Raw genomic sequence first — 27,021 nt, forward strand, 5'->3', positions numbered from 1 at the left:
TCGAATTCGTTTCATGCTGCTAGATAGCTTATCCAAGTGTTTACAAGGCTCGCAAGAATGCAATCGTGGCGCAAACCGATGGACGGTCAATAAAGTGGGTGGTTCTTAAATCTATTGTGGTTCCATCGATTGGTGGGTCGAGTGTTGGTGGGGGTCTCTGCGCTGACGTAAAACTGCCAATGACGTAAAGAATGCCCATAACCCCATTGGACGCTCCCTAGCGCATACTTCCTGACATAGAGAAACCACACCAGATCGCGGGAGTTGTGTTTTTCCACAGTTTTTGGGACGGTAGACATGCCAGATACCCAAATTAACGTGTAGAAGCACTACAAAAGTGGAATTTTCATACGATGGGACCTTTAAGTATGATGAGAGGCTGTTGGATTGTAATTTGAAGGTGGAGAATACATACAAACCAGAAATGCACTCACTTATGTAGCATGTTAGAGTTATAAATAACTTGTCCATGTGTAAAACAAGTTTAATTTAAAAAAAAAAAAATTTAAAATTTTTTTTTTTTTAAATCCCCAAAATTATTTGGGGGGGCTGAAGAACATTTTAGGGGGGCTTCAGCCCCCCTAAAACAGGCCTAACGACGCCCCTGCTGAGCAGCAACCTGGCGGCGTCTGATGGACCGAAACATAATGTCCCAGAGGTGTTCTATCGGGTTTAGGTCAGGTGATCGTGAGGGCCATTCAATTGCATCAATTTCTTCATCCTCCAGGTACTGCCTGCATACCCTTGCCACATGAGGCCGGGCATTATCGTGCATCAGGAGGAACCCAGGACCTACTGCACCAGCATAGGGTCTGACCATGGGTTCAAGGATTTCATCCCGATACCTAATGGCAGTAAGACTATCGTTCTCTAGCCTGTAGAGGTCTGTGCGTCCCTCCATGGATATGCCTCCCCAGACCATCACTGACCCACCACCAAACCGGTCATGCTGAACGATGTTGCAGGCAGCATAGCGTTCTCCTTGGCTTCTCCAGACCCTTTCACGTCTATCACAGGTGCTCAGGGTGAACCTGCTCTCATCTATGAAAAGCACAGGGCGCCAGTGGCGGACATGCCAATTCTGGTCTTCTATAGCAAATGCCAATCGAGCTCCACGGTGCTGGGCAGTGAGCACAGGGCACACTACAGGACGTCGCGCCCTGAGGCCACCCTCATGAAGTCTGTTTCTGACTGTTTGGGCAGAGACATTCACACCAGTGGCCTGCTGGAGGTCATTCTGTAGGGCTCGGGCAGTGCTCAACCTGTTCCTCCTTGCACAAAGCCGCAGATATCGGTCCTGCTGATGGGTTGAGGACCTTCTACGGCCCTGTCCAGCTCTCCTAGAGTAACTGCCTGTCTCTTGGAATCTCCTCCATGTTCTGGAGATTATGCTGGGAGACACATCAAATCTCCTTGCAACGGCACGCATGGATGTGCCATCCTGGAGGAGTTGGACAATCTGTGCAACTTCTGTAGGGTTAAGAAATCGCCTCATGCTCCCAGTAGAGATAATGACTCTAGCTAAAGCCAACACTAATGGAAAACCAGTCGAAGTGATCAAGAGGGAGAAACTTGAAATGGCCTCCACATGCAAAACCACTCCTATTTTGGGGGTCGTCTCATTGTTGCCCCTCTAGTGCACCTGTTGTTAATTCCATCAACACCAATGCAGCTGAAACTGATTAACAACCCCCTCTGCTACTTAACTGACCAGATAATTATCAAAAAAGTGCAATTGAATTCATGCCATACCCTGATAAAAAAGTGTTCCTTTAATTTTTTTGAGCAGTGTAGTATAAATAAAACAGAACTTTAAGTTTGGCCTTAAAAGCAGAATGGCGTATTACACAACATCAAAAAAAAAGAAAAATGAAATGTAATCAATTCAACTTATCAGTGGGTTTTATTTTCTAGGTTTACTGCCACTCATAATTAATAAATGACTGCCACAACCAATGAAGAGAAAAGACAAGGCTTCACTGGTTTCCTGAGGTAATTTCATGAAATTCAGGTTCAAGGGTCAACACAATGAGCTGTAAGCACTAATCATTAAACCACACAGACGAGTCAATGTCAATAGCAGCAGTGAGTTTTGTGAGCAGGTGTAAGACACAGTCAGACTTCATGAGAACATGTGGTTGTGTTTCCATGGCAGCACCAGACCTATAATCAGGTTTGAAACTATCGGTCATGTGTTCTGTTGACTGCCTCGACACTGCAACATCTATCTTTTTATATACAATCTGTTATCTACAACACTGTGTGTTACAAAACGAGAGTGGTATCGAGGATGACTGAATCACTAAAATCCCATTTCACTGTGTACTGTAACAGCTCTGATTACATTATCCACTTCTCAGGAACAATGTCTACATCTTTGCTCATATCTACGTATCTTTGCTCTTGAGTAATCACAGACAGACCATGAACTCAAATACGGACCTTAATGGAACATATATAATTAGAATGGCACTCTGTAGAGCACATACCTCACCCAAGGCCCAACATTTCCCTTAAGTTTAACAAGCTGCACCACATTTGGCACTCATACCCTAATCCTGCCATAACCCAGAAGTGAGACCTAAACACAGCTGTTCACATTGAAAAGAAACTGTCCCTGTTTGTCTGTCCCTGTTTGAGATATTCAACAAAATAACACATGCGGTATTTTTGGTCAAGTATGGTTTCACATAGAGGTAATGCATGATGGTGACAATACAGTGCAGCAGAAACAAATAAAGAAATAGCAGGTTTAACTGAATCATAAGATGTATGACAATTGATGCTGACTGAGAGAATCAGCTCTGATTTGAGTGAAAAATGTTGTGCCGTTGTTGTTTGTGTTGCTCGGATATTACGTGTGCATGTTTTATTTCAGCAAAATACATGAGTTATTCCTTAAGAAAATAACAAAAATGCTGAAAATTACCTATCTCGCAATGTTAAAGGTTCAGTGTGTAGAATTGTGGGACATCTAGTGGTGGAGTAGCATGTTGCAGCTGAATACCCCTCACATCATGAAGGAGAACTTAATGGAAGACTTCAGTTGTCATAAAAACTCAAAAGGTGTTTAGTTTGTCTAATCTGGCAGCCTTCGTACAGAGGGCCCGCTCCTGATGTAAATATAAAGTATATAGATATAAAGGGCCCATTCAATGGTAAATAAAACAACAATTTGTACAATTTAGGTGATAATGCCCTAGTGAGACCATCACTAAGATTATTGTGTATTCAGTTTCTGTATAGAATATAGATCCCTCGCACCACAATCCTACAACTTAAATGGGTTCTTCTTTCGCCCACGTCCCATCCTTCCATCCAGTTTTCTGGAAATCCATTGACTTGGTTTTATGAAATGACATTTTGCTTACAAACAAATGATCAAACATATGGACAGGGGTTTAAACACAACCTTCTTGGTGGAGGTAACACTTGATGGGCATGTTACCTTTATTGAGGATAATCTAACCTGTGTTTGTTGTGAGTATTGTAAAACAAATATCTTTTCTACGGGGGTAACATTGAATCACAAGACCGAGTTTAATGCTCTGGATGTGTCATTAAAGCAGATGAACGCGGGACAGAAAAGTTTCCACAATGGAATCAACTCAACTAAAATGTCTTCATCAACCCATGAGTCATGTCCCGTGCGTGACTATAGGACTGTTACTTAATCTTAAACTTTTTTTATTTTTGCTGATGTCACTGAAAAGAACCGAGCTGAGTCATGTGTTGTGAGGTGAGTAAGTGGGTCTGTGAAATGTGTTGTGTTTTATGTCTGAGGACAGAATGTGCTGCGCAGATTGTTCGTCATCTGCTCTGTTATACATTTAATCAGGGCTGTGCAGATACCGGAGAGGAGCATGGAACAAGATTTGAAAACACAACAAAAACATCATTATAGCCTGTTCATTTATAGCAACACATATTTAAACAGAATGAAATCTTGCAACTAAGAGCTTCCTGAAATTTCCCAAGACGTGAACTCCCAAGGCACTTCTCCTTCTCCAACCGAGCATCCACGTCATGTATGTGAAGGCTCATGATCTGACGTATACTGACCAACGGCAGCTGATAAATTGGTGTTAATCACAAATGTGTATTCTCCCAAAGTATATTTACACAAGATTTGTACTTAAACACAACTTTGAGGTATATATCCATTTCACGCCCCGTTGTACTACTCCACTACATTTCAGCAAGAAGGGAAATTTGTGAAATGTTGTGCGGCTTGATTGAGTTTAAGGGAACTATATGGCCTATGTGCTCCAGTAATTGAAGCTAGTTAAAATCCATAGTTGGGTTTATGGTCTGTCTTGGATTCCTCAGCAGCAAAGTTATGTAGACATTGTGCTTTTCAAAAAGTTCAGACTGAGAGGTGGATAGAGTAATCAGAACTGTTAGAGTACACAAAGAAATGTGATTTTAGTGATTGAGTCATCCTCTACTACGCTTATGTTTTGTAGCACACCGTGTGATACAGTGTTGTAGATAGCACAGACGGTATATAAAAGGGTAGATAATATTCAGTTGCAGTGTCAAGGCAGTCAGCAAAACACGCTGTACATTTGACCAATAGTTTAAAAACCTGATTATAGGTCTGCTGCTGCCATGGAAACACAAGCCACATGTTCATAAGTCTGTTGTCCCCGTTGAACTCGTCTGTGTGTTTAATGATCAGTGCGATTACTGCACTGTCACAGTCTGCGCTACATAGTGTGCTATGTGGTGCAGATCCTAATAAAGTCCAGGTCTAGTGTATTTAGGGTGTGTTTCATAAGGAGGCTCTTGGGCCTTGGTGTAGGTATGTATGATTTGAGTTTTACTTTGTAGTTTTGGTACTTAAAGTAAATGAGTAAGACACTGAGCCCTACTTTACTATATAGGTTCATATAGAGCACTTCATTGTGAACTCATCAGAAAAAGGTAAAATCACGCTGCAAATTGCCAACACTGGAACTTTTTCGGGGCATTTTCTGTTTGTTTTTTTTACGTTGGAAGTGGTTACCAATTACTTCAATTGTATTGGATTTGGCTGCAACACTGTTTACCCTGAAACACTCAAACACTTCACCCACCCGTCCTTCTGCATAGATCATCTGTGAATTTTCACTTTTCTGTGAACTATCCTTTTAAACTTGACAACGAAGCTATCGATCGATTGATGAACTGGTTTATTAATTTCCACGTGTTTTGTTTATTCTATTTGCATGTGTTTTCTGACTTTGCAGTGAGTTGTACTCCTTCGGGCACCAAAAAATATAGGCTCCAAAATATTTCACTCAACTTCCGGACACTACAACAAAATGGCGGACTATACAGTGACGAGTGAGGGATTTCGGACACAGAGAAAGTGTTTCCAGTATGAATGAAAACAATTCTTAAGTTAAGTAAATGTGTTGAAACGCTGATGAAACACGTGACTGTTAAATAAATAACCGGGACTGCGCAGACTCCTCCCACGAGGCGGTGGCGCGCGTAGTGACGTCAGGGTCTGTTTATAGGCGAAGACTGAAGCGCGCTCCCCAGTCGACTCCTCGCTAGCGGACAGTGAAGGTTACCTGCTTCAACAGTGCTTGAACGGAAACCTCTCATCTGTTTCCCACCACCTCGGCTCAGGACTTCTCCATCCGATCAACTCATCCATCCTCCTCAATCATCTCACCCGGAACAAAACATCCAACATCCACCTCCGAGCAGACACCGTCCAAACACAGCTAGCCCGACAGCTAGCTACAGTTTGTTGTGCTAACGACCCGAGACGTTACAGAAGGACAGACAACAACAACCGACGATCGGTAAGATATCTTCGTCTCCTGACGTGCGTGTGAACGTGTTTGCCACTGACGGGCACACGCACACGCATGCTGCGTCAGTGTTGTTGTTTTCTTTCCTCTGCGGCCTTTTCACGCAGACGCTCCCCTGCGTCATCTCCTCAGCTCGGGAACATGCTCGAACGTTTCAAACCAAACAGTCCTCACACACGTCACTGTTTGAACTATTATGTACGTAATGTAATATTATGCTTAATATGGTTGAAGAAAACCGCTTTAGATCGAAGGATTTAATAAAAAACAACCCTTAATGTCAATTGCCAGAATTTGTTGTTACATAGGTAAATAAAGCCTGGTTAATAATTACCAAATTATTGTTACCAAGTTTTGGGATATCGATTTAAATCCCCTGCTTCTATTTTGTGGTGTTATTTTCTGTGAGGTAATTTGAGGTTTAGGGCTCGGATTTGATGACGTCATTCTGGAAATTGGAACGAGCATTTGTTTGAGTAATCGATTAATGAGGAGACTCCTGAGCAGATGCTTAAACTTCACAGTGAAGCTATTGATGTTTTTTATTTTATTAAATGTTGATTTATGGTCTGTTACTACAACAATATTAGATAATACCTTCAGTGTCTACTTAACTATACCAGTTTTAAAATGTATCTACCACCAGTCACAACACAATGTCAAAGGCAGAGTAGGACATCTGGAAGATCTTATTTACATTTTCAGTACATCACCATTCACAGTACATCAATACCTAAGTTCATTGTTTTATATTTGATTTAATGCGCACGGCAACTAATGCATATTTTATGGATTTTTAAACTGATATAATTGTTTCTATATTAATCAAATTTCTCAGAATAGGGTGACGTCTTCAAATTACGCTTTTTTCCCCCTGACCAACAATTCGAAACCCCAAATATATTCAGCTTGTGTTTATCAGTTTTTCTGCAAATGCACTAATCAATAACTTTACCAATTCAATATGTTTTTTTGTTTATCAGTGGTCCCATTGTGAGACGTGTGGTTTGTTTGCTGTGTTTCAGAACCATGTCTTCCCAAGTGAGACAGAACTTCCATCAGGACTGCGAGGCTGCAATCAACAGGCAGATCAACCTGGAGCTGTACGCCTCCTACGTCTACCTGTCCATGGTGAGAGTCCAGTCGGTTTATAGAGGGAAATGTTGAAGCCATAAATAAGATAAAAAAAAATTGTGGTTGGTGTAAAGGGAAGTAGTTAATACTGGTAATGGTTAGTGTTCCTAATGATTTGAACTCTGTTTAAACGTACTGGTTATTTAACTGCTCTGCTGGATGAGCTGTTAGTGTGTTCTCGGGTGTTGCCTGTGTGCCAACGTCCTTCAGAGGGAGGAAGGAGCACGTGGGAGGTTTGGTGGGGGGGTAGGCGAGGCAGCCGTTGGCCATCTTCAGTCAACACACAGTCGTCAGAACAGCCGTTTGTTTCAACCCAAACTTGTAAACATGTTTTTAAGAACCTGTCTGATAACATGTGCCTGAAGTGAATGAATGTTGTGTGGCTGAGTAATAACACAAAGGTTGAAGTTGCTTTGTGTGCAGAGGCAAGGCAAATTGCCTTGTAATTGTTCTCGCTACTTTCTGGTAATTTTTATAAATGATTTACAAGGTGTGTTAGTTGAGACATGTTTTAAAGGCTTTGTATTCTATCTACCTTGCGTGTCTGAGCTGTTACTACTTCCAGTCCTGCTGAACAGTCATATTTTTAACCACCGACGTTATTAAGGGCCAGAAGTGTATGAGTATGGCTTTGTGAGATATGATTTGGTTTTGCACGACACTGAAAACTTTTTCTTCTTCTTGTAACAATTTTGTCATATTCGCCTCTGCCCATGTGGTTGTTTTTTGATGTGTGTAGTAATTTTGCTGCCCAGGAATGTGTGCTCTCCTTCAGCCACTTCACCTGAGGGAAATGTCTAGTTCTGAAAACACTAACTTTGTCCTCTTTTCTCCTCACAGGGTTACTTCTTTGACCGGGATGACCAGGCATTGCACAACTTTGCTAAGTTCTTCCGTCATCAGTCGCTGGAGGAGCGTGAGCATGCGGAGAAGCTAATGAAACAACAGAACCAGAGGGGTGGACGGATCTTCCTCCAAGATATCAGGGTATGTGCTCACAGTTGATCTAATGTGCGTCTCTATAAAAAATATATAAATGTCTGTTTTCTAGTGATTTCTTTTCCATATCTATAATGTTGGGTGGGTAACTTAAGGTCATACAGATACGGAGGGTGTGAGGGCGCTGTCCAGCTTATCTTTCTCGGACATGCAAACAAACACGCCCTCGATCTTGAGTAAAACGTTAAACTACAATCCCGCGTAGTGTCGGGTTACTAGACTCCTACCTTTTCATTAATGAGTGTCTCACTGCTCTCTTGCCCTGCTTTGTGTTGCAGAAACCAGAGAGAGACGAGTGGGGCAGTGGGATTGAGGCTCTTGAATGTGCCCTGCAGCTGGAGAAGAGCGTGAACCAGTCACTGCTGGAGCTGCACAAGCTCTGCTCTGATCACAACGACCCACATGTAAGTATTTACCAAAAAAACACCAGTCCCAAATCATCATAACAAAAAAGGTGTCAAGTATTATATTACTAGTCTTATCAAGTAACAGATCTTGTATTCGTTATAGGATTTAAAAAAAGTTCTCGTTGTATTTGTTTAATTTAAAATATGATCCATCTCTTTTCAGATGTGTGATTTCATCGAGACTCACTACCTGGACGAGCAGGTGAAGTCCATCAAAGAGCTTGGAGACTGGGTGACCAACCTGCGCCGCATGGGAGCTCCCAGCAATGGCATGGCCGAATACTTGTTTGACAAACACACCATGGGCAAAGAAAGCAGCTAGATCCCTGCATTGTTCCTTCACAAACGCCTCTTTATATGTATATTTGTAACATGCGTCTAAGTATTTTAAACCATACAAAGGCGTCTGCATGATAGTGGCTTGTCGTTTGGAACCTGTTCTATTCTTCTTTACATTGCCGTTTCCTGTAATCTTAACATCTATGAAACGCCTGAGTGCTTTTCCATTCCAATCGTCTCTCATATCTTGCTCTCTCTCGTTTAGCTGCGTTCTTGTCACTACTATGTGTTTGCTGAGTTTTATGCCAAGAACTGTTAAATAAATTGAGCCCTCTGGATTCTGAAGTCTCATATTTTAATGTCTGTGTTAACAAAAGGTCATTTGAATGGTCTAAATAAGCCACGTCTGAAAAACCACAACTCCTCTGCAGACAGTGAAAGAGGAATTCCAGAGTAAACGATTGGTTTCACTTCCATTAACTGAGAAAATATAACTCGAGTCCTAATTATGGGTGGTGATCATAGTGTGGAACCAACTCTAAATTAAACCCAGGTGTTACATCTGAAACCGTGACTGTATTTAAACAAATCCAGAACAAAATGTTGTTAGCTGACTGAGATTCCAAAGACTAATAATTAAGAATATAAACCCTGTGTTTATCTGAATGTAAAGATCATAATCACTTCTTTCCTTACAGTTTGGTCTCTAGAATTATAAACACCAACAATCCCAAATAAGCAGCTTGATGTGAAGCTAATTCATATCATCTGCTGTTCACACATTGGTGTCTGAGACTTGCGTGGACCGTTATGACCTTGGTGAATTTATGGTTCCCTAGACTGGTTTTTAAAATTGTATGTTGACTTTTCTGGACCCTTTGAGGTGTTTCTAAACAAACTGATGCAAAAGGGATTGATGACTCAAACGTTTTCCATGTGTAAATGAAATCTCGAGCAGGGGCAATCTGTGTTATTCTGTTATGGATCTCGCCTGTTGTTTCTGTCTGTGATTGGTACCAATGTGAATCCCTTGAATAGTGATTCAGAAGAAACAAGACAGTAAACCACAGCGCTAATGCCACTCACACTACAGTGAATATGCCAGAATGTTCTGACAGTAAAGCTCATACCTCCAAGTCCAACAGTTCCCTTTACTTCACTCAAGCTGCACCAAATTTACAGATAACAGTCATCAAATGTGCTACATTTCTTTCAACATCCATGAAGTATTCTCAGAGAAATCTATGAAAATCTTGAAAAGTGCCTCTCACAATCAAAAAGTGAAAAGAATTCCTGGATCAGTTCTTCCTTGGCTCATGTTCCAACGCTCCACAAAATGTTAAGGTAATCGCATGAGTAGTTTTAGTTTAGTCCTGCAAACTAACAAATAAAAATGCAGATAAAATGCCTTCTTGGCCGAATGGACTTTGAAACAGTTTTAAGGATCAACTCACAATTACAAACACTTATAACCATAATTTATATGTAAGAAAATGCATTTGGACCTTGAGTTTACATCCTCTGTAAACATGAGGATGAATCATGATGTTTTTACTGCAATATATGAAGAAAATGTGATTGTTTTATCTTAATTCAGCCATTTCCATTTTAGGATCTGCATCATTGCAGTGAAAGTATTGTAGAGTTGTAAGTTCTGTATAAATAAACCTGAAGTTTAACTCCTTTTTAAATGCAATTGGACATAATGTATATTCAACATTCATCAGAAATACACTTTATGGAAGCGGTCATAACACACCATTCTGTAGTTTATTCCCATTCTGAACAACAGTGAGGTACCTTTCTGAAATGAGAAGTTCAAAACTTAAGTGCTACGATGAACAATACTACAAAATCAACATTTGCTAATAATCGGAATCATCTGGAATATGTGAAGGTGAATTAACAGCGACCACAGTCCCGGTCATATTGAGGCTTTCACGCTTCCTCCAGCTCCACCAGAACGCCATCACAGTCTTTAGGATGAAGAAACATCACAGGTTTTCCATGAGCACCTATCCTGGGCTCTGCTGACAGAGTTCGGATGTTCTTAGCTTTCAGGTCGGCTATCGCAGCGTTGATGTTGTCCACCTGCAACCCAGGAGCAAAATGTGTTCATTATTCATCTCACTTCACTTAGTCTGAGTCAGTCTCATATAAAATGCAGACAAATGACTGGATCTATTGTACTTAATATGAAACAGAGGGAGAAGTGGGACAACACGGTTTAAAATGTGCAACATTAAAGCTGCTTTCAGACATGAGCTGACATCCGGATATTTTCTTTTCTCAAGATGTTTTGGAAACAAAGCCTGATGTCGTTGTGCTGTTAACACAAACACGTGATTTTCACCATGTCCTGCCAGCACTCTACACAGGCTCCTCCCCTCACCGGAAGTTGTTTTACAACTCTTTGATGTTGTCATGAACGTGTCGGATTCTGACAACCTCCTGCTGCGTTCTTCATATGTGAAAAGCAAACTGAAATGTTAATGTCTGAAAAAGGCATAAGTGCAGCCCACTAAGCTATCTCTTTCGATTCACTCATCCATACTTAAGTACATTCCTAATAGCACTGAAGACTTGTGCAAAAAAGAGAACGCGACCAGAGATGTCTCAGGTTTGGTTTCAAGTAGCGCTACTGTGATAAGAATAAATAAGACAGCAGATGTTTCGGAAGGTTTTTTTTTTTTTCTGAAGGCTTATGATCTGTTTGGGACAGTTTGCTTCTCACCAATAACACTTGTCAGCGCCCTCTGGAGGACAGACCTTTTAATGTTGACACTTTCTGCTGCTGCGTGACGACTATTACACTTATTTCACATTTTTGCAAACCTTGTTTCTAGATGTATAGAGGGAACGATGATGACTCTGAACTTTAGATTCCGTCACTTGTGTATAAAACTGCACAGTCTCTGGAACCAAACCACGCTTTGGGGATTTTTATTTTTTAAATGTTTAAATCCTGTAGTGCATGTTGCTGTTAGTTACCTCTGCCAGTGAGGTTATGTTTTTGCCCCTGTCCATTTGCTTTTGCTAAAACTACTGAACAGATCTCCACAAAACCTGGTAAAAGGATGAGCCTAGTAAGAACTCTTTCATTTTGATGCCGATCCTGAGAAAGTGGCATTATTTTTAATCAGCCATATTAAGAGGACTGATATCAATAAGTGTGTGTAATTTGGGGCCTCGACTGATTTTGGGGGGACTGTGTTGGGGCTTGGTGGAGCTATGCGCTCAACTGGGTGCCATTCTAGTTATACATCTGCCTTACTTGTTGTAAGAAAGTTCAATTCAACCTGATCTAAAAGTAGAAGTAGGTTCTACATCAAATCGGTGGGATCTAGCTCATAAAATGTCCACTGACTATAAGGACTGCGATCGATGCCGCCTCACCTCGATACAAATGTGGTGCATCCCTCCAGACTTGTTCTTTTGTAAGAAGCCAGCGATGGGGCTCTTCTCCCCCAGAGGATGGAGCAGCTCCAGCTTTGTGTTGCCGAGCTCCACAAACACCGTGGAGACGCCGTGCTCGGGCAGGGGCACCTGGTCGCTCACTGTGGCCCCGAGCACGTCCCGATACAGAGCCGTGGCCTTCTCCATGTCAGGGACAGCGATCGCAATGTGGTTCAGCCTCCCCAGCTTCCACAGAGATGAGGGAACGCCCTGGTGGAGGGGTGATGTCATTGAATAAGTCCTCAGGAGTGGCAGACGGGAACATCTGGAGAGACCTGCCACTGAATAGAAGAATGATGAGATAAGAAGGTGGAGCAATTACCTCAATTTACCTTAATCCTCTTTGTCCCCACTGCCTGATTCAATCAGTTTAATCTGTACCATCTTTTTAACTCGTACAAAGCTTTAGGATGTTTACAGACTGAACACTACATGTTTTTATGACTGCGCCTACATCACTCCATTAAATGAAAATATTATAGAGGTTGTAGATCTTTCATGTCATGTGACACGCTGCCACCAAATCATATCAGATATAATTTACTAGATATGAGTCCTTATATAACACATGAACATTCAATATTTTAAAAACATGTCTGTAATAGCTTCCCTGCCATGTGACCCACTGACTCCAAACAAATGCTGAACCGTAATGTTAGTACAGAAAAACAGGATAAACACCTTTTTAATGAATTTTTATACTTCATATATGAATATTATTATTTTACAGCACACATATTTTTTGTGTTACATCCCCCCAGAGGAGTCAGAGACAGGAACACTGAAGCAGTTCTTGTATCTTGTATTGTTTTGTTTAGTATTGATACTTCCTGTTAGTTTTATCCTTTTATTTAGTGAGTGTTTGAAAGTTGTGGCGGAGACAGATTTAACTGTAGTGGGTGAAATCATTTTTGTCGTCACATTAAATAAATGCAGGAACTTTTGTATCAAACAAAACACGAGAAAACGCGTGTTTCCAGCTGCTGCGTGGACTGACGAGGAGCTTTGACTGAGACATCGGTTCAAAACAGAAGAGTTGAAGTCTTGTTTAATATTCTACAGTAAGTTAAAAAGGGGACATGGCGCAGAAAATCATTCGTTTCATTATTGACACAAACCAACCTGCAACCTTCAGCACGGCGGACGCCATCTTTAGACCCCGGAACAAAGCGTCAGCGGAACGGTTTCTCGGTGAGCCTGTTTACCTGCGACACAGGCACACACGCATGTGGGGAACAGGATGGCGAGCGGAGAAATGTGGACCGCGCTGGAGCAGTGCGTGAAGACGATAAATGACAACACATCGCAACCAGAGGATTTTCTCAGGCAAGTGTGTCCGCAGTGTGTGTTGGTGAAGAAGCTGTAAAGTGTCGCAGCAGCTTGGTTAACACGCTGTGTGAACAGGAGAGGCTCGGCTAGCTTCCCGTGAGCTAAAGCTAACACGAACAAGGACCCGGCTCCTGTGCTCCTGTACTATCAGTGCTGCAGCTTATAAATACTCTGTAGCATGTAACATTATTTTAAAATCAGTTAGTAGTAGCTATTTATATTGTTTTAATATCCAGCTTTGAGTCAGGCCCATTCAAAGGGTCAGCATATCAATCTGAGATCATCAGTGAGGGACAACTCGTAACATCTGTAATAATTAAACTGTGATAACTAACTAGCTGATTTAATATTGAACACTGACTCGAGATTTTGACCTCTTATATATTCAAACAGGAATAATACACAAGTGACAGGAAGTGAAGTAGCTGCAGGAGTTAAAATGTCTGCAGTGAATGAAAGATGCACTCGTACAAATTCAAATATCCTCCTTGTATATAAATTCAAGGCTGAGCTATAAATCTGGCTGTTATGTAACAACTGTATTTAAGGCTTTTATTTTTAAACTTGTCTGATAATTTTTATGAAATGCTCAAAGAGGATCTTTATTTCCAGTGAAGCAACAAAGTCTGCAATAAACCTTTGAGTGGGAAAACCGAAACTGTCCGTTTGAGAAATCCCATGATACCTCTTTTTGTATTATTCCAACGCTCAGGGCTAACAGTCATTGTTTAACTAGCGTAATGTATATTTATCACAGATGGATGTAATACGTTATAGGGTTGTCATTGAAGATGGTAAGCCACCTTAAGACAAATGCCAATAGAAGAGTTTGTTTTTGATAACTCCGACTTGCTTTCTAACGATTGTGTGTTTCCAACGTTGCAGTCTTCAGGATGGAGTGGCTGCAGACTTTACCTCTCTCACTAAGACCCTGTACGACCTCCATAAAGCCCAGGAGCCTGCGAGTTATAAAGGCAGCCTGTTGACACAGCTGGTGGTGGAAGACTTCGATGAAGAGCAGATCTGGCAGGAGCTGGAGCTGCAGAACAATGCTGTGCTGAAACACTTTAAAACAGTCATTGATGAGGCTGTGTCAGATGAGACTTTAACTGTGCTGGTAGAAGAGGAGGAAGAGGATGGTGATGAAGCAGAGGTTGAGGCTGATGATGAAAATGCAGATGATGGGGAAGAAGAAGAAGAAGAAGAAGAAGAAGAAGAAGAGGAGAAGGAGAAGCCACGCAAACAGTCAAGGAAAAAGGCCGTGGAGGCTGAAGCTAACACAGATGAGGACTCTGATTTAGATTTTGACGTGGATGCTCTTGAGAAGCGAGAGAAAAGAAAGAAGGAGATCGGAAAGAAAGGCTCACAGACAAAATTTGTTCCTTCTGAGATTGATGATAAGTTCTTCAAGCTGTCGGAGATGGAGTCCTTTCTCGATGTTATGGACAAGCAAGAGGGAAAGGGAGATGAGGACGAAGATGGCGTTAACTATTTTCGGGACCTGGCCTCTGATGAGGATGACGGTGATCTTGACCTAGAAGACATCATTTCTACCAAACAGCAAAAGAAAAAAACGGTAAATATTTATCACGTATTTATCCTCTATCTGAATGTGTCCCGATGATGCAGACCACAGGAAATCAGTTGATTATTGTTATTGTCTGCAGGTAAAGAGCTCCAGAAATCTCAAGTACAAAGACTTCTTTGATGCTGTGGAGGGTGAGCCAGCTAAAGCAGATGAGCAGTCAGACGGTGAAGACGACGGCGGGGATGAAAGCCCGGCGGAGGGTGAAGAACAAATAGATGACGAAGATGATGACGAAGATGGTGAAGAGGAGGGTGACGATGAGTAAGTGTGACTAATATTATGCAGTTTGTGTGTATAACTATCTGGGAGAATCATGTTTGGTTTATTCCACTCTGTTTGTGAACCGCTCTTCGATAGGGATGAAGGGGGAAGTCACCTCAAACCTTCGAGTAAGAAAGTGTCCTTTAACCTCTTGGGAGACGATGACAGTGAAGGAGAAGCCATGGAGGACATTTTGGGAGGAAAAAGTCAGGATTCAGAAAAATCTGAATCAAAGTCATCATTTGAGAAACGTCAAGACAAGGTAACAAGGTTTAAAGTTTAGATTAATTCATTTAGATTTTTTTCTATTTAACAATTTAATAATCACCTCTCCTATTCAGGCTTAGAAGCATTTGATGCCTTCTTTTTAAATACTATGAAAGAGCTAAAAAAACTATTCGGTTCTAGTTTGATAGCATTCAGTCCAGACCTTTGTTGAGTTGAAGGTGATATGGAAAAGTCATTATGTCTAGACTGGTACTTGAGGCTACCTATCCTCACCTGTGCAGCCCCTTGAGTGTTTAAGTGCAAGCCAGGATCTATCTGTAAGCCCTCTGATATTGATTGTTATATACCTTTTTTTTCCTAACCTGCAGATGTCAGAGAAGATTGGGGAGCTGGAGAAAGCAGCTCTAACAACGAAGCCCTGGCAGTTGTCTGGAGAGGTGACCGCACAGACACGTCCAGAGAACAGCATGCTGGAGGAACATGTGGAGTTTGAGCAGACGTCCAGGATGGGTGAGTGACTCTTCTTGGTTTGTGTGCATCTTATCAATGTTGTTATGTATTTATACTGTTTCACTCAGGGCTCTCTCTGTATGTGCTACATAAAATTCAACAACAATATTCTATCTTCTCTTTTAGCTCCTAGTATCACAGAGGAAACCACACTACAGCTTGAGGACATCATTAAACAGAGAATTAAAGACCAGGTTAGTCACAATAACTTTGTTTTTATATTGTCTCGACACAAAGGATTTTGTTGCCTGACAATAACATCATCCTTGTGTTTCCATCAGGCATTTGATGATGTGGTTCGCAAGGAGAAACCCAAAGAGAAGGTGTTTGAGTACAAGAAGAGACTAACATTAGACCATGAGAAGAGCAAGCATAGTCTCGCTGAAATCTATGAGCAAGAATACCTCAAGCAGAATCAGGTGTGACTTTTCATCTTGTTTTCACTGTTACTCCAACACATATGAACCTTTGCTGCATTCATATTTTGTATTTTTTTTTTATTTCAGCAAAAGACAGAGGAGAAGGAAAACCCAGCCCATGTAGACATTCAGAAGCTTATGGACACACTCTTCCTAAAGCTGGACGCTCTCTCCAACTTCCACTTCACACCTAAACCAGTAAGTTTTGTCTGACAGCACCAAATATGCCATAAATAGGGAGGCTATTCTTTTGAAAGATAAATAGAAGTTAACTGAGTAGGCAGGCAGAACAGAAATTTAATCTGTGATTCTTATTGCAAAAAAACGTTTTTAATTCATAGAAAGTCATATCACGTAAAAATGCAACATGTTTTCCTATCAAGAACACAACTGTTGTTACAGCAATTGCATTGAAAATGTCAGGACAGTTAAGCTGTAAATATGAACAAAAATAGTTTATAACCACCTTCGTGTTGTCCACAGCCTGTTCCTGAGGTCAAGGTGGTGTCTAACTTACCGTCCATCACAATGGAGGAGGTGGCTCCAGTCAGTGCTAGTGATGCAACTCTGCTCGCACCAGAAGAAGTCAAGGTTTGTCATCCATCCACATTCAAAACATGTATTTTGATCTTGGTATATTTTGTCAAGCACTGTGTCTAATAATACTCTCCTCTAACCACAGGAGAAGAACAAAGCCGGAGATGTACTGGGTGATGTTGAGAAGACGTCGACAGACAAGAAGCGTGAGAGACGCCAGAAGAAGAAGGTGAAGCGTCTGAAGATCATGGAGAAAGAAAAGAGACAGAAACTCAAAGAGGCCAGTAAAACTGGAGAGAACAAAAAGCTAACAAAGACGGAAGTCACAGAGAACCTGAAGAAACTCACAAAAGGAGGCAAAGCCACAATACTCAAGGTGAGTGGTCATCAAGTGAACTGTTCTCCTGTGCATTTTGATCAGATATTAGAGATTATTTGAGAACTTTACAGCATATAAAATTAATTATAGCTCGACTTAAGTACATTTCAGAAAATATGTCGCAATTCACTATATTTGACATAAGTGAATAGATATCAAATATATATTCACTATAGATACCTGCACCACCACTGACTTAATCAATGAAATGCCCAGATGAATAAAAACAAACTATCTGGTGCTGTGTCCTGCATCAACTGATATGTTAGCTTCTTACTGCATCATAAACTAGGTCATCTATTCTAAGTTCTCAGACTGATGCTCAATACTCTGCTTCCATTGCTCAGACATTTTCACACACTTAAATGGTAAAATAACATTATTGTGAATGTTCCTGAGGTAGCTGAACTAACGGTGTGTTCCTCTTTTCCAGGACGAGGGAAAGGACAAGGCTCTGCGCTCGTCCACGGCCTTCTTCTCTCAGCTGCAGGACCAGGTCAAGAGTCAGATCAAAGGTGCAAAGGATCCGGCTTCAAAGAAGAAGAAACACAAAGAGGTCTCCGTCAGCAAACTCAAGTTATAATGATGTTTTGTTATGTGAAATCAACTTGTTATTGTATAGAGTCTTTTTATGAGCAAGCAGAAATTTATTAACTCTGAAAGTCCTTGTAAAATGTTTCCATTTTCATTTAAATAAATCAATTGTCTAAATCCTGGTGTGTATTATTTGGTCTTTGTTAGAGCACTTGGAGTGAAACGTTTGTATAAAGCTGTTCAATAACAAATTTAAACCACCTAACATAAAAATTGACGTTTTCATGAAAGTATTTAGATGAAGAGAGCTTATTGTGCAGGCTGGACCCTCAGATCTCTATATTATCAAAGAGGTAGGAGCAGATTATTGTTTCATGCTTACGTAGCATTTCACATGAAAGCCTAAAGTGTTAATTTTATTCCCTTACATTTTCTAGACTGATGTTTTGTATGTAAAACATCTATTTAACCGTCAACTATATAACTCATTTGAATGTAGTGTAGTAAAAATAGAAATGTACCTGTAAAACGTAGTGAAATGTGAATTTAATTTCAATATGTACTGTGATGTTTTGTAGTGAAGGCGAGATGAAGCTTTGTGAAGCTTTGAAGCTTTAAATCAAACTGGTTCACTCATGGGCTTCATGGTGCTTCATTTGCTCTACTGCGCCAACAAGTGGACAATACATGTAAAACAGGCAGAGTGATTATAAAGACACCGTTTCACTGCCCCTTGAATTTCGAATCGCACGCCAAACCCACGAACCATTTCCTGACCCAGTCACGTGGAACGGCCGGCTCGCTAGGCTTTGAACGTCACCTCATACGTCATCAACACACTATACGAGACGAGCTTCCTATGTATATTCCTGAATTCCTCGACACTCGCTTCAAAGCCTCGACAGAGCACATCACTAACGTACTGTGTGTAACAACTTCAAGTGGTTTTGTGGACTTTTATATTTTTAAACAAAAAGAGGTAAATGCACCTTTTGCAGCAAACACACACATTCAAATGAGCTTTTATTAAGTGTTTACACACTTTTGCATTCACCAGAGTGGTACACAAAAAAGGATGTTAAAAAGCATTTGTTTGTGCTAAAGTTTGGCCACCCAACTAAAATAAACCTGGTGCATTCAAGGGAGGTTAGAATGATCGGATAATGCAATATTTAGTTTGTTTCTTTTTATTATTAAATAAGGACAATGCTCAGACACTCACGAGTAGTTTTTATTGCGATCGTGTCAAATGTCTCACTTTTTTCGGTTTCTTTTTCTTCGGATTTTCCACCCACACGCTGCGGATCACGAGTAATTTCCAGGCCTTGACCTTTATATATACAGTATATGGCCCTGACACACATCATGTTTATGATTTAATTTATCTAATTTTTCCGATTATTCCGCTGCTACTTGAACGCACTATAAGAATCCGCCCCTTACAGAAACGTCCCATGACGTAAGTGAAGCTCATTGCGGAAGTGACCGAGGCGACAGGAGGCAGACAGAAACAAACAAGTTGGTGCGGACGATTCACGGAAACTTACCGGTGAGTTACGATCTCTCTCTACGACGCTAGCGAATTATTTCAATGTTAAATAAGTTAGTGTATCGCTGAAGCTAACGTAGAGCTAGGTGGCTACTAGTGCAAACGATGACAAAACAGAGACGTGCTAGCAGAAAGCTATCGAACAGGTGTAACATTACAGCTAGGTCAATGCCTTCCACACACACCAAAGCTGCGGTTTATTATAAATGTGAAAATGATAAATAATAAAAGGTATGATTGTATTGTTTCGAGTGGCACGGCTCATGTGTCTTTGTTATGTGTCCGGCTAAAGCTAACTTCCGTAATGCTAGTACATAGTTTGAGCTAACTTAATTGGTATGGCGGTGTTTATGTTTGTTTGGGAGTAAATCTGCGTCGTCATGCTGCCACGATGGGCTGGTCATGCTCACAATTAAGTGACTCGATCGGGGGTGAGGTCAGCTGGCCTGTGTTGCCTGGTTTCGGTTGAATACTTCCGCCCTGCTCATGCTCTCCTGCCCTCAGACAGAACACCATCATCATGCTGGGAGGAGGATTCAAAGCAGAGAGGCTGAGAGTGAACCTCCGGCTGGTCATCAACCGACTCAAGCTCATGGAGAAGAAGAAGAGTGAGTCCTGGGCTGGGTGAAACCAACACGTGTTTCCCTCAGCTGAGCAGTCAAGTTTGTTTCTCAGATGTAATTCTCCCGTCTAATCACTGTTTATCTTTCACCCATTTACAAATTTATAATAAAGCTGAGCTCGCTCAAAAGGCAAGGAAGGAGATCGCCGATTACCTGTCATCAGGAAAAGATGAGCGGGCTCGGATCCGCGTGGAGCACATCATCAGAGAGGACTACCTGGTGGAAGCCATGGAGATCCTGGAGCTGTACTGCGACCTGCTGCTGGCTCGCTTTGGCCTCATTCAATCGATGAAGTGAGTACTAAACACACTGACACACACGTGTACATGAATTTTCCACTCCGGCTTTTGACCGAGTCCATCTGCCCGCCGCAGTGCTCAGCCATGTCAAGCCAGTTTCTGTTGTTTCGATCAGGGAACTGGATCCAGGCTTGCAGGAAGCAGTGTCCACTCTCATCTGGGCAGCGCCTCGTCTCCAGGCAGAAGTGGCTGAACTAAAAATTGTAAGTGCTTCTAAATCCCAGCGATCCCAGGAGCATTTAACAAGTTCTGTCTATTTATAAGATTTGTCTTGACAGTCTTATCTCTGAATATTTCTTGCAGGTGGCTGAACAGCTATGTGCAAAATATAGCAAGGAGTACGGCAAGCTGTGCAGGACAAACCAGATTGGCACAGTCAATGACAGGGTATGTTTTTTTTTATATTCCATTAGCTGCCAATGGGCCTTTTTTGAAGATTATTGTTGGTGTGTTGTTGTTTTATATGTGAGCTAAAGTATCTATAAGTGTCTTCTCTTATCTAAATAGCACATGAACTTTTTTTATCAGTAGCTTACTAAATATCTGTTGTGTTTTTAGCTGATGCACAAACTGAACGTAGAGGCCCCTCCCAAGATCTTGGTAGAGCGCTACCTGATTGAGATCGCCAAGAACTATAATGTGCCGTACGAACCTGACGCCATGGTCCGGGTGAGCATTTGAGAATCAGTCATCACTCAGTGTCAAGGATGAATTCTTACACCATGTTTACTTACCACTCATCCACTCCTGTCTCTGAACAGCCTGAGGTGGCGCCTGGCGAGGAGGCAGACCTGATTGACGTGGACAATGACAAGAAGTTTGGAGGTGGAGGTGGAAGTGGAGGAGGAGGAGGAGGTGGTGGTGGTGGTGGTGGTGGCGGAAATTTCGCTATGCCTTATGCTGGTGCTATGCCTATGGGCATGCCGATGCCTATGCCAATGCCATCAGCTTTCAACTATCCATCTCCCAAAGGAGCCGTAAGGAATTCTTTTTAAAGACTGTTCTTTATTACCTGCACATGTGATTAAAACATTAGAGTTCAATAAGAGTCTTAAACCACAGTATAACTGTCACATCGACCAAATGAGTCCAAATTATGTGCAACATTAAATCTAAGTCTTAACTAAATCTTTTTCAGACTAAAACATGTTTGAATTACAAAATGTAATTTTTTGGTAATCTGAAGTTACATGTCTTTAAACCAATGACAGCCATTCTTGAATATTACAATCATTGCACCCAAATTGTGACGTATGGCCTGAAAAAATGTTTGAATCTTTAATCCTTCTAAACCAAAAATGCACACTTGGTGCCTGCCTCCATCAGACTTGCACCTGACTGTTGTTTTTTTCCAGGAACCGTATAATCCTCCAGTTGGAACCTATGACAACTTCCAGCACCACATGGGAGGAGGGCAGCCCCCTCAGCTGCCCAATTTCCCCCCCACATACGAGTCCGTAAGTGACTGAACTCTTCCCATCCATGCCCCCTTCTCGTTCCCACAGATGGACAGACGGACAGGGCAGGGCAACACTCAGGGAAGAGCAGTTCATTCAGCTTTCTTGCAGTTTTGCCTGTCGTCTACACTTTTACACTGTTCCTCAGCATACAGCATTAGTTTCCGCTTCATCCGCATGGATGTCAGTAGCATGAGATGCTCATATCTAACTACTAACTATGACTTTATTAGTTGCTCTGGGTGGGATTAAATGAACAGAGGAGGGTGTTAATGTATTCTGGAGCAAGATTAGGTTAGTGCAGTCACTCGCTTCACTCACTAAAGGTGGTGGTTTCTCAAAAGTCCCCTGCAGTGCTCCCTTTTCTTTTCTTACTGTTTGTGTTTCTCTGCAACATTGAATTTGATTGATAATTATTTCACAATACTAACTCTTATGAAATTATTTTATTCCAACATGAAGATGACAGAAGTCCTGAAACATTTGTCTTTGTTTCAGATTGATGACCTAACTGATAAGCCTTTTGTTCCTTCCCAGGCCGTAGGTGAGTTCTGCCAGACCGAAAGCGAAATCATTTCCTAAACCTACTGGATGGAATAGTTTTATCCAATTCTACCAATTCTACATTTCTGTCACGTGCGAAGAACCCTATTCTTTGTATATACTTACGATTAGTTTTTCAACCATATATTTCTCTCCAGGTCCTGGACCTTCATCTCAGTTTTTTGACAACAACGCTCTCCCAGAACTCCCCTCAGTTCCAGACACACTCCCCACATCGTCCTTCGGCGGCAACGCCACCAGCTCGGATGACATCGACTTCGATGATTTAACACGACGGTTTGAGGAGCTGAAGAAGAAGACTTAATTGCTATATCCCTGGTCAACACAAACACACGATAACACACTCAAACACACACACAAACAGTTCTGTGTCATCACCCGGAACATGAATTTTGAAAAGGCTATGTATTCTTTTTGCATAGTTCTTCCCGTACACGGCGAATTAATCTCATACAGATATTAAACATACATGTATTCTTACCTCATTTATATAAATATGATCCGCTTCCCGAGGGTGTGGTTGCTCATTCAACCTTGTCACTTATCAGAAATCTAATTTCTGTTCACAGCTCTAGCGAGGAATATATGCTTTAATATCTTTATACATATGACGCATAATAAGAATTCTTACCACTATGTTGGTGTTGACCCCTTTTTGACCCCTATTCATTTTAAGATCACACTAACTTTTATATTTTCCCCATTTGTCTGTGTGATTTGCTGTGTGATCATACCTAGATTTTAATCGTAGCTTTGCACATGCTGTGTCCCTGTGATCTCTGCCACTGTGTCGCTCACTTCTGACTCAGACTCGTCAAACAAGCCCGTCCGGCCCTCCCAGTTTGGAGGGTAGCTGGCATTCACACCCGCAAAGCTTACAGATAGGAAATGACATCAAGACAGATGGAAGCCATATTTTCATTGTCTTGCTCAGTCGTGCAGTTTTGTCGTGTGGGGAAATACTTTTTTTTTTTTTACACACTCCTTTCTCGCCGCACTTCTAAAACTTCATGGCTTATTTATGCCAGAGAAAAAAAAAGGGTGAGCCTTCCCGGAAAAACTGATGGTGACTCGTATCAAAGCTTTTCTGTTCATCTGTTACATGGGTGAAGGGGCACAGATGTAACGTTTTAAAACAGTGTATGGAAATCTGTAATAATGCATTCAAAATCATATAGATAGACCTATTAACATGGATAATTTAACTATACTGCAAAAAAGTATCTCAAAATGATGTTTTTAAGCCCTTTTGAATGTCTCTTTCAATAAACTTCAACCTGCACTTTCTTATTTTGTAAGTAGTTAATGCACAGGGAGAAGTGTGCAGTCAACAGCAGTCACACAGCAACCTGAGTGATGAGATGCAAATATTGACCCCAGAGTAATGGTCTGTATCGTCCTCACTGAACATGTGTGCAAGTCTTATACTTTATGTGCACCACTGCATCTGCCTTAGTTACCACCTCTAATCAGAGGCCTTGTCAGGTTGTACTGAGTTTATCCATCAAGACTGGATGAGGTACCTGCATTAAGCTTATACTTTGCTTTACCCGTCAACAATTCTGTAAAATCTGTCGAGTTGATCTTTGCATATTGGATGGAAAAGAACAAAACGTGTCTTCTGGAAACAGAAGTTTGTGTTTCCTGTGGTGAAGCAGGACTGAGAGGCGATTTGTTGTTGCTGCAACCTGACCACACCTGTCCCTTCTCGCATGGCAAATGAATGATGGCCTTGAATAAAATGATTCACTGATCTCTGGAAAGCGCATTGAAGAGCGTTCCAGCCGGGTGATAGATAGATGGAGGGTTGTGTATAGGTGTTACTCTTGGTGGGGATAGTAGAGAGATTCATTACACTACAGAACTGTGATCTGCTCATGTGTCTTTTCTACAATGGACTGTTCTTTCATGCTAAAAACCTTGACACACAAATTGTGTACTGTTGCAAAAAAAACTGAAATGTTTTTCCACTGTATAGTAAGATACCAATTTAATAAAAGATTATTTGGAACTGGAAACTGGTGAAGTTATTACACAATTTTTCACAACACTAATGTCGAATGGTAAACAGCAGGGGTCCTCAGTGTGAAGAAATACTCTTACAGGGATACCTACAACAAATATCTTAAGATAAAATGAATATCTTTGACGTTTAGACTGGAATTAGTTCTTCATGGATTTTCATCATATATCATTTATTCACAATAATATGATACATCTTAATGGTCCTCCTGAATCACACAGACATATTTTACCTGCCTGTCTCTAAATGTAAAATCAACTCACGCTCAAGAATTTCTCTGAGAGCAGCGATGAAGGAGGCAGCCGTTAACATCCAGACTTACGGAGATCATAACAAGTAGCTGGGAGGGCAAATCAAAAATGTACTGGAGGACTCGTGGTGTGATGCCCAATGTTGAACTTGAGGCCTTTGAAAATGAGAATGTTGAGATGATATCCACAAACATGACAAGTGACACTTCAAAAGTTTCGGTAAAAATTTTCGAGATATATATATACTTGAGCTTGTGTTACATCAGAGGTGTTCATGGCTTGTCTTTTCATATACACTCACCGGCTCTGAACCTGTGGCTCTGACTGTGGTTGTCTTTATCTCATCTTTTCCTAAGAAATTAGTGTATCAGCCCCTCATTTTGGCTTGAAACTGGGTCAAGCTGTTCTCCTGTGGTGAGGGGAAGAAAATGAGGGCAGCTTATACAAGCATGAGGCATGAGCCAACAGATAAAAGCACTTCAAGTTTCTATTCCACTGAAAGAAAACATTCGTCATAGAAAATAATTACTTTACCTATGTTGGCTTATACAAGCGTGTTGGGAAATTCTGGTAGTTGGACTAGTTTTCTGTGTCTTTTGTCATGTCGGACATTGAGGCTTACATCACTTGGTGAAATAGGTCATACGCTGCTTTTTCACTACTTTTTCACTACTGAATAAACTGATGAGAACTATGAGACTTTGTATATATTCATTTGTATGGCAGTATACTAGAAAAGTGCTGTCTCTACCCAACAAGGACAAATGTGATTATAAAAATTCCTGGATCTGCCCTGACTTATTCTATGCTCCATATACCATTCATATACATACCACCCTTGCAACAAATTTACGTGACATCTTTTCAGTATTTTTTTTTGTGTAGTCCTGTTAACAGACACACACAGAAAAAAAAAGAACATCCTTGGTGAAGGTAAATCTGCTTCGACAAACTCACAAACACATATTTCCAGATTATACCAAAAACCCTATTCCAACTATCACCATCAGTTATGTGTAAAGATGTATCAGCGACTGTGTCTGCAGCTCATATCCATTTATTCAAGCTTCCACATTCAATACATACAGAATCAAAAATTACCAAAAAAAAACAAATCAGAATTTTATGAGAAAATAAAAGCAGAGGCAGTTTAAGATGGGACAAAAATGTACATGTCTGTGTGTACATATGTGTGTATATTTGAGAAACACAAAAAGGATAGACTGAATCTCTTACATGGTTACATATCCATATTAGCTAATTAATTGTACCAACAACAAATATGTCATCTTCATTTTTATTTGCAGTTTATGGTTATAACTGGTTTTACAGGTGTCGACATATAGGCTACACCGCTTTGAATGCCTCTTGTGATTTGAATCTAACAGTTGTGTATGTTAACATGAAATGAAAAGTGTATCCACTGTGAAAGTAAGGCAAACAGAGATATTCTTTATGTACACGTACATAATCATGGAGAGTAGATGACGTGAAAGAAGCAACACTTTGAAACGCAAGAGCGAACATTTACCCTGACTCACCAATTCAGAAAACATACTGGAGCATTGGAGATTCTGTACACATGCCAAACACCGGAATGTGTTATGCAGTTTCATGCTCGGAAAGTAAAACTTCCATTAAGTGCAAAAGAGTGTTTAAGAAGCGAGGGGGGCCGTGTGTTGAAGCTGTGCCCATCGGAGGAGACGCCCCCCCCCGGCCGGCTGGATGCAGCATCCTCACAGCGTGGGTCTGCCGGAGTAGCGCCTGCTCCTGTCTTGTTGCTCTGTGAAATGGAAGAGACGGTGCAGTGAGACTCACAGAGCTTCACCTCTCTGAAACTGAAGGGGGGATGCACAGAAAACACTTGAAGAAAGAGAGAGAGGAGTCACTTGGGACGAGAGGAAAACTAAAAGGGTCACTAGTTACAGAGTTGTCAAAGCTAAGAGTTCCACTGTTGCTTCATTACATAAGTGCTCTCTGCAGTCAACCTGAAACTAAATGCAATGGATACATCTGTCTGCTTCATGAAATATGAACAAGTTGTCTGGGCTGAACAATTCACGTGTTAAATGACATTTAGAGCCCCCCCCCCCCCCCCAATCTTATCTCCGGACTCTTCAAAGTCTATATTGTAATTCTGAAGTTAGATATTCTGTCAACTTTTTCAGTCTTATCGTTATTATTTAGATTTTTACAAAAACTTGATAGTGAAGCAAATGTAGACTTTTATCTATTTTATGCCAGTTGATGGCAGCAAAAGGAGTTGACATCGGTAACTGTGTCTGGTTGGTGCTTTAGTTTCTGCTCATTACATCATTACACAATGCTCATATAGATAGATTGAACCAAAACCAAACACCTGTGGGGAGTAAAACCAGAACTTAGGAA

At 41.1% G+C, this 27,021-nt stretch overlaps 4 protein-coding genes across 5 annotated transcripts; 3 read left to right on the top strand and 1 right to left on the bottom strand.

Annotated features, from left to right (window-relative positions):
- Window positions 1-5,520: 5,520 nt before the first annotated feature.
- On the top strand, window positions 5,521-8,971 carry fth1a (ferritin, heavy polypeptide 1a). The gene is made up of 5 exons (XM_061067722.1): window positions 5,521-5,798; window positions 6,833-6,938; window positions 7,782-7,928; window positions 8,219-8,344; window positions 8,511-8,971. Exons 2-5 carry the CDS (start codon window positions 6,837-6,839, stop codon window positions 8,667-8,669), a joined length of 534 nt encoding a protein of 177 aa, XP_060923705.1. The 5' UTR covers window positions 5,521-5,798; window positions 6,833-6,836; the 3' UTR covers window positions 8,670-8,971.
- Window positions 8,972-10,377: 1,406 nt separating this feature from the next.
- On the bottom strand, window positions 10,378-13,242 carry mcee (methylmalonyl CoA epimerase). Its single transcript, XM_061067723.1, has 3 exons — window positions 13,205-13,242; window positions 12,023-12,363; window positions 10,378-10,717 (listed from the first exon to the last, which is right to left on the bottom strand). The coding sequence occupies exons 1-3, from the start codon at window positions 13,230-13,232 to the stop codon at window positions 10,565-10,567; spliced, it is 522 nt and encodes a 173-aa protein (XP_060923706.1). The 5' UTR covers window positions 13,233-13,242; the 3' UTR covers window positions 10,378-10,564.
- A 65-nt stretch (window positions 13,243-13,307) lies between these two features.
- Window positions 13,308-18,044, top strand: mphosph10 (M-phase phosphoprotein 10 (U3 small nucleolar ribonucleoprotein)). Its single transcript, XM_061068164.1, has 11 exons — window positions 13,308-13,408; window positions 14,297-14,987; window positions 15,079-15,260; window positions 15,357-15,522; window positions 15,857-15,998; window positions 16,125-16,192; window positions 16,280-16,417; window positions 16,505-16,615; window positions 16,901-17,008; window positions 17,100-17,330; window positions 17,767-18,044. Exons 1-11 carry the CDS (start codon window positions 13,323-13,325, stop codon window positions 17,914-17,916), a joined length of 2,073 nt encoding a protein of 690 aa, XP_060924147.1. The 5' UTR covers window positions 13,308-13,322; the 3' UTR covers window positions 17,917-18,044.
- Window positions 18,045-19,340: 1,296 nt separating this feature from the next.
- ist1 (IST1 factor associated with ESCRT-III) lies at window positions 19,341-24,377 on the top strand. 2 transcript variants are annotated; one of them, XM_061067725.1, is made up of 10 exons: window positions 19,341-19,416; window positions 19,921-20,024; window positions 20,152-20,332; window positions 20,454-20,541; window positions 20,642-20,725; window positions 20,897-21,007; window positions 21,100-21,315; window positions 21,694-21,795; window positions 22,294-22,339; window positions 22,497-24,377. In XM_061067725.1, the coding sequence occupies exons 2-10, from the start codon at window positions 19,937-19,939 to the stop codon at window positions 22,661-22,663; spliced, it is 1,083 nt and encodes a 360-aa protein (XP_060923708.1). In that variant the 5' UTR covers window positions 19,341-19,416; window positions 19,921-19,936; the 3' UTR covers window positions 22,664-24,377. The 2 variants fall into 2 exon arrangements, with proteins under 2 accessions (XP_060923708.1, XP_060923709.1); XM_061067726.1 differs by having other exon boundaries at window positions 19,925-20,024.
- Window positions 24,378-27,021: the final 2,644 nt, after the last annotated feature.

The sequence above is a fragment of the Limanda limanda genome, chromosome 3 (genome assembly GCF_963576545.1).
Source record: "Limanda limanda chromosome 3, fLimLim1.1, whole genome shotgun sequence".
Lineage (NCBI taxonomy): Eukaryota > Metazoa > Chordata > Actinopteri > Pleuronectiformes > Pleuronectidae > Limanda > Limanda limanda.

Coding starts and splice junctions, on each gene's coding strand:
- fth1a (XM_061067722.1), top strand. CDS start 6,837: ATGTCTTCCCAAGTGAGACAGAACTTCCATCAGGACTGCGAGGCTGCA. Junction 6,939..7,781: donor CCTACGTCTACCTGTCCATG/GTGAGAGTCCAG, acceptor TTCTCCTCACAG/GGTTACTTCTTTGACCGGGA. Junction 8,345..8,510: donor CTGATCACAACGACCCACAT/GTAAGTATTTAC, acceptor ATCTCTTTTCAG/ATGTGTGATTTCATCGAGAC.
- mcee (XM_061067723.1), bottom strand. CDS start 13,232: ATGGCGTCCGCCGTGCTGAAGGTTGCAG. Junction 12,364..13,204: donor CGCCGTGCTGAAGGTTGCAG/GTTGGTTTGTGT, acceptor TCTTCTATTCAG/TGGCAGGTCTCTCCAGATGT. Junction 10,718..12,022: donor TGCACCACATTTGTATCGAG/GTGAGGCGGCAT, acceptor CCTGGGTTGCAG/GTGGACAACATCAACGCTGC.
- mphosph10 (XM_061068164.1), top strand. CDS start 13,323: ATGGCGAGCGGAGAAATGTGGACCGCGCTGGAGCAGTGCGTGAAGACG. Junction 15,523..15,856: donor TTGAGAAACGTCAAGACAAG/GTAACAAGGTTT, acceptor CCTAACCTGCAG/ATGTCAGAGAAGATTGGGGA. Junction 17,009..17,099: donor TCGCACCAGAAGAAGTCAAG/GTTTGTCATCCA, acceptor CTCTAACCACAG/GAGAAGAACAAAGCCGGAGA.
- ist1 (XM_061067725.1), top strand. CDS start 19,937: ATGCTGGGAGGAGGATTCAAAGCAGAGAGGCTGAGAGTGAACCTCCGG. Junction 21,008..21,099: donor AACCTGACGCCATGGTCCGG/GTGAGCATTTGA, acceptor GTCTCTGAACAG/CCTGAGGTGGCGCCTGGCGA. Junction 21,316..21,693: donor ATCCATCTCCCAAAGGAGCC/GTAAGGAATTCT, acceptor GTTTTTTTCCAG/GAACCGTATAATCCTCCAGT.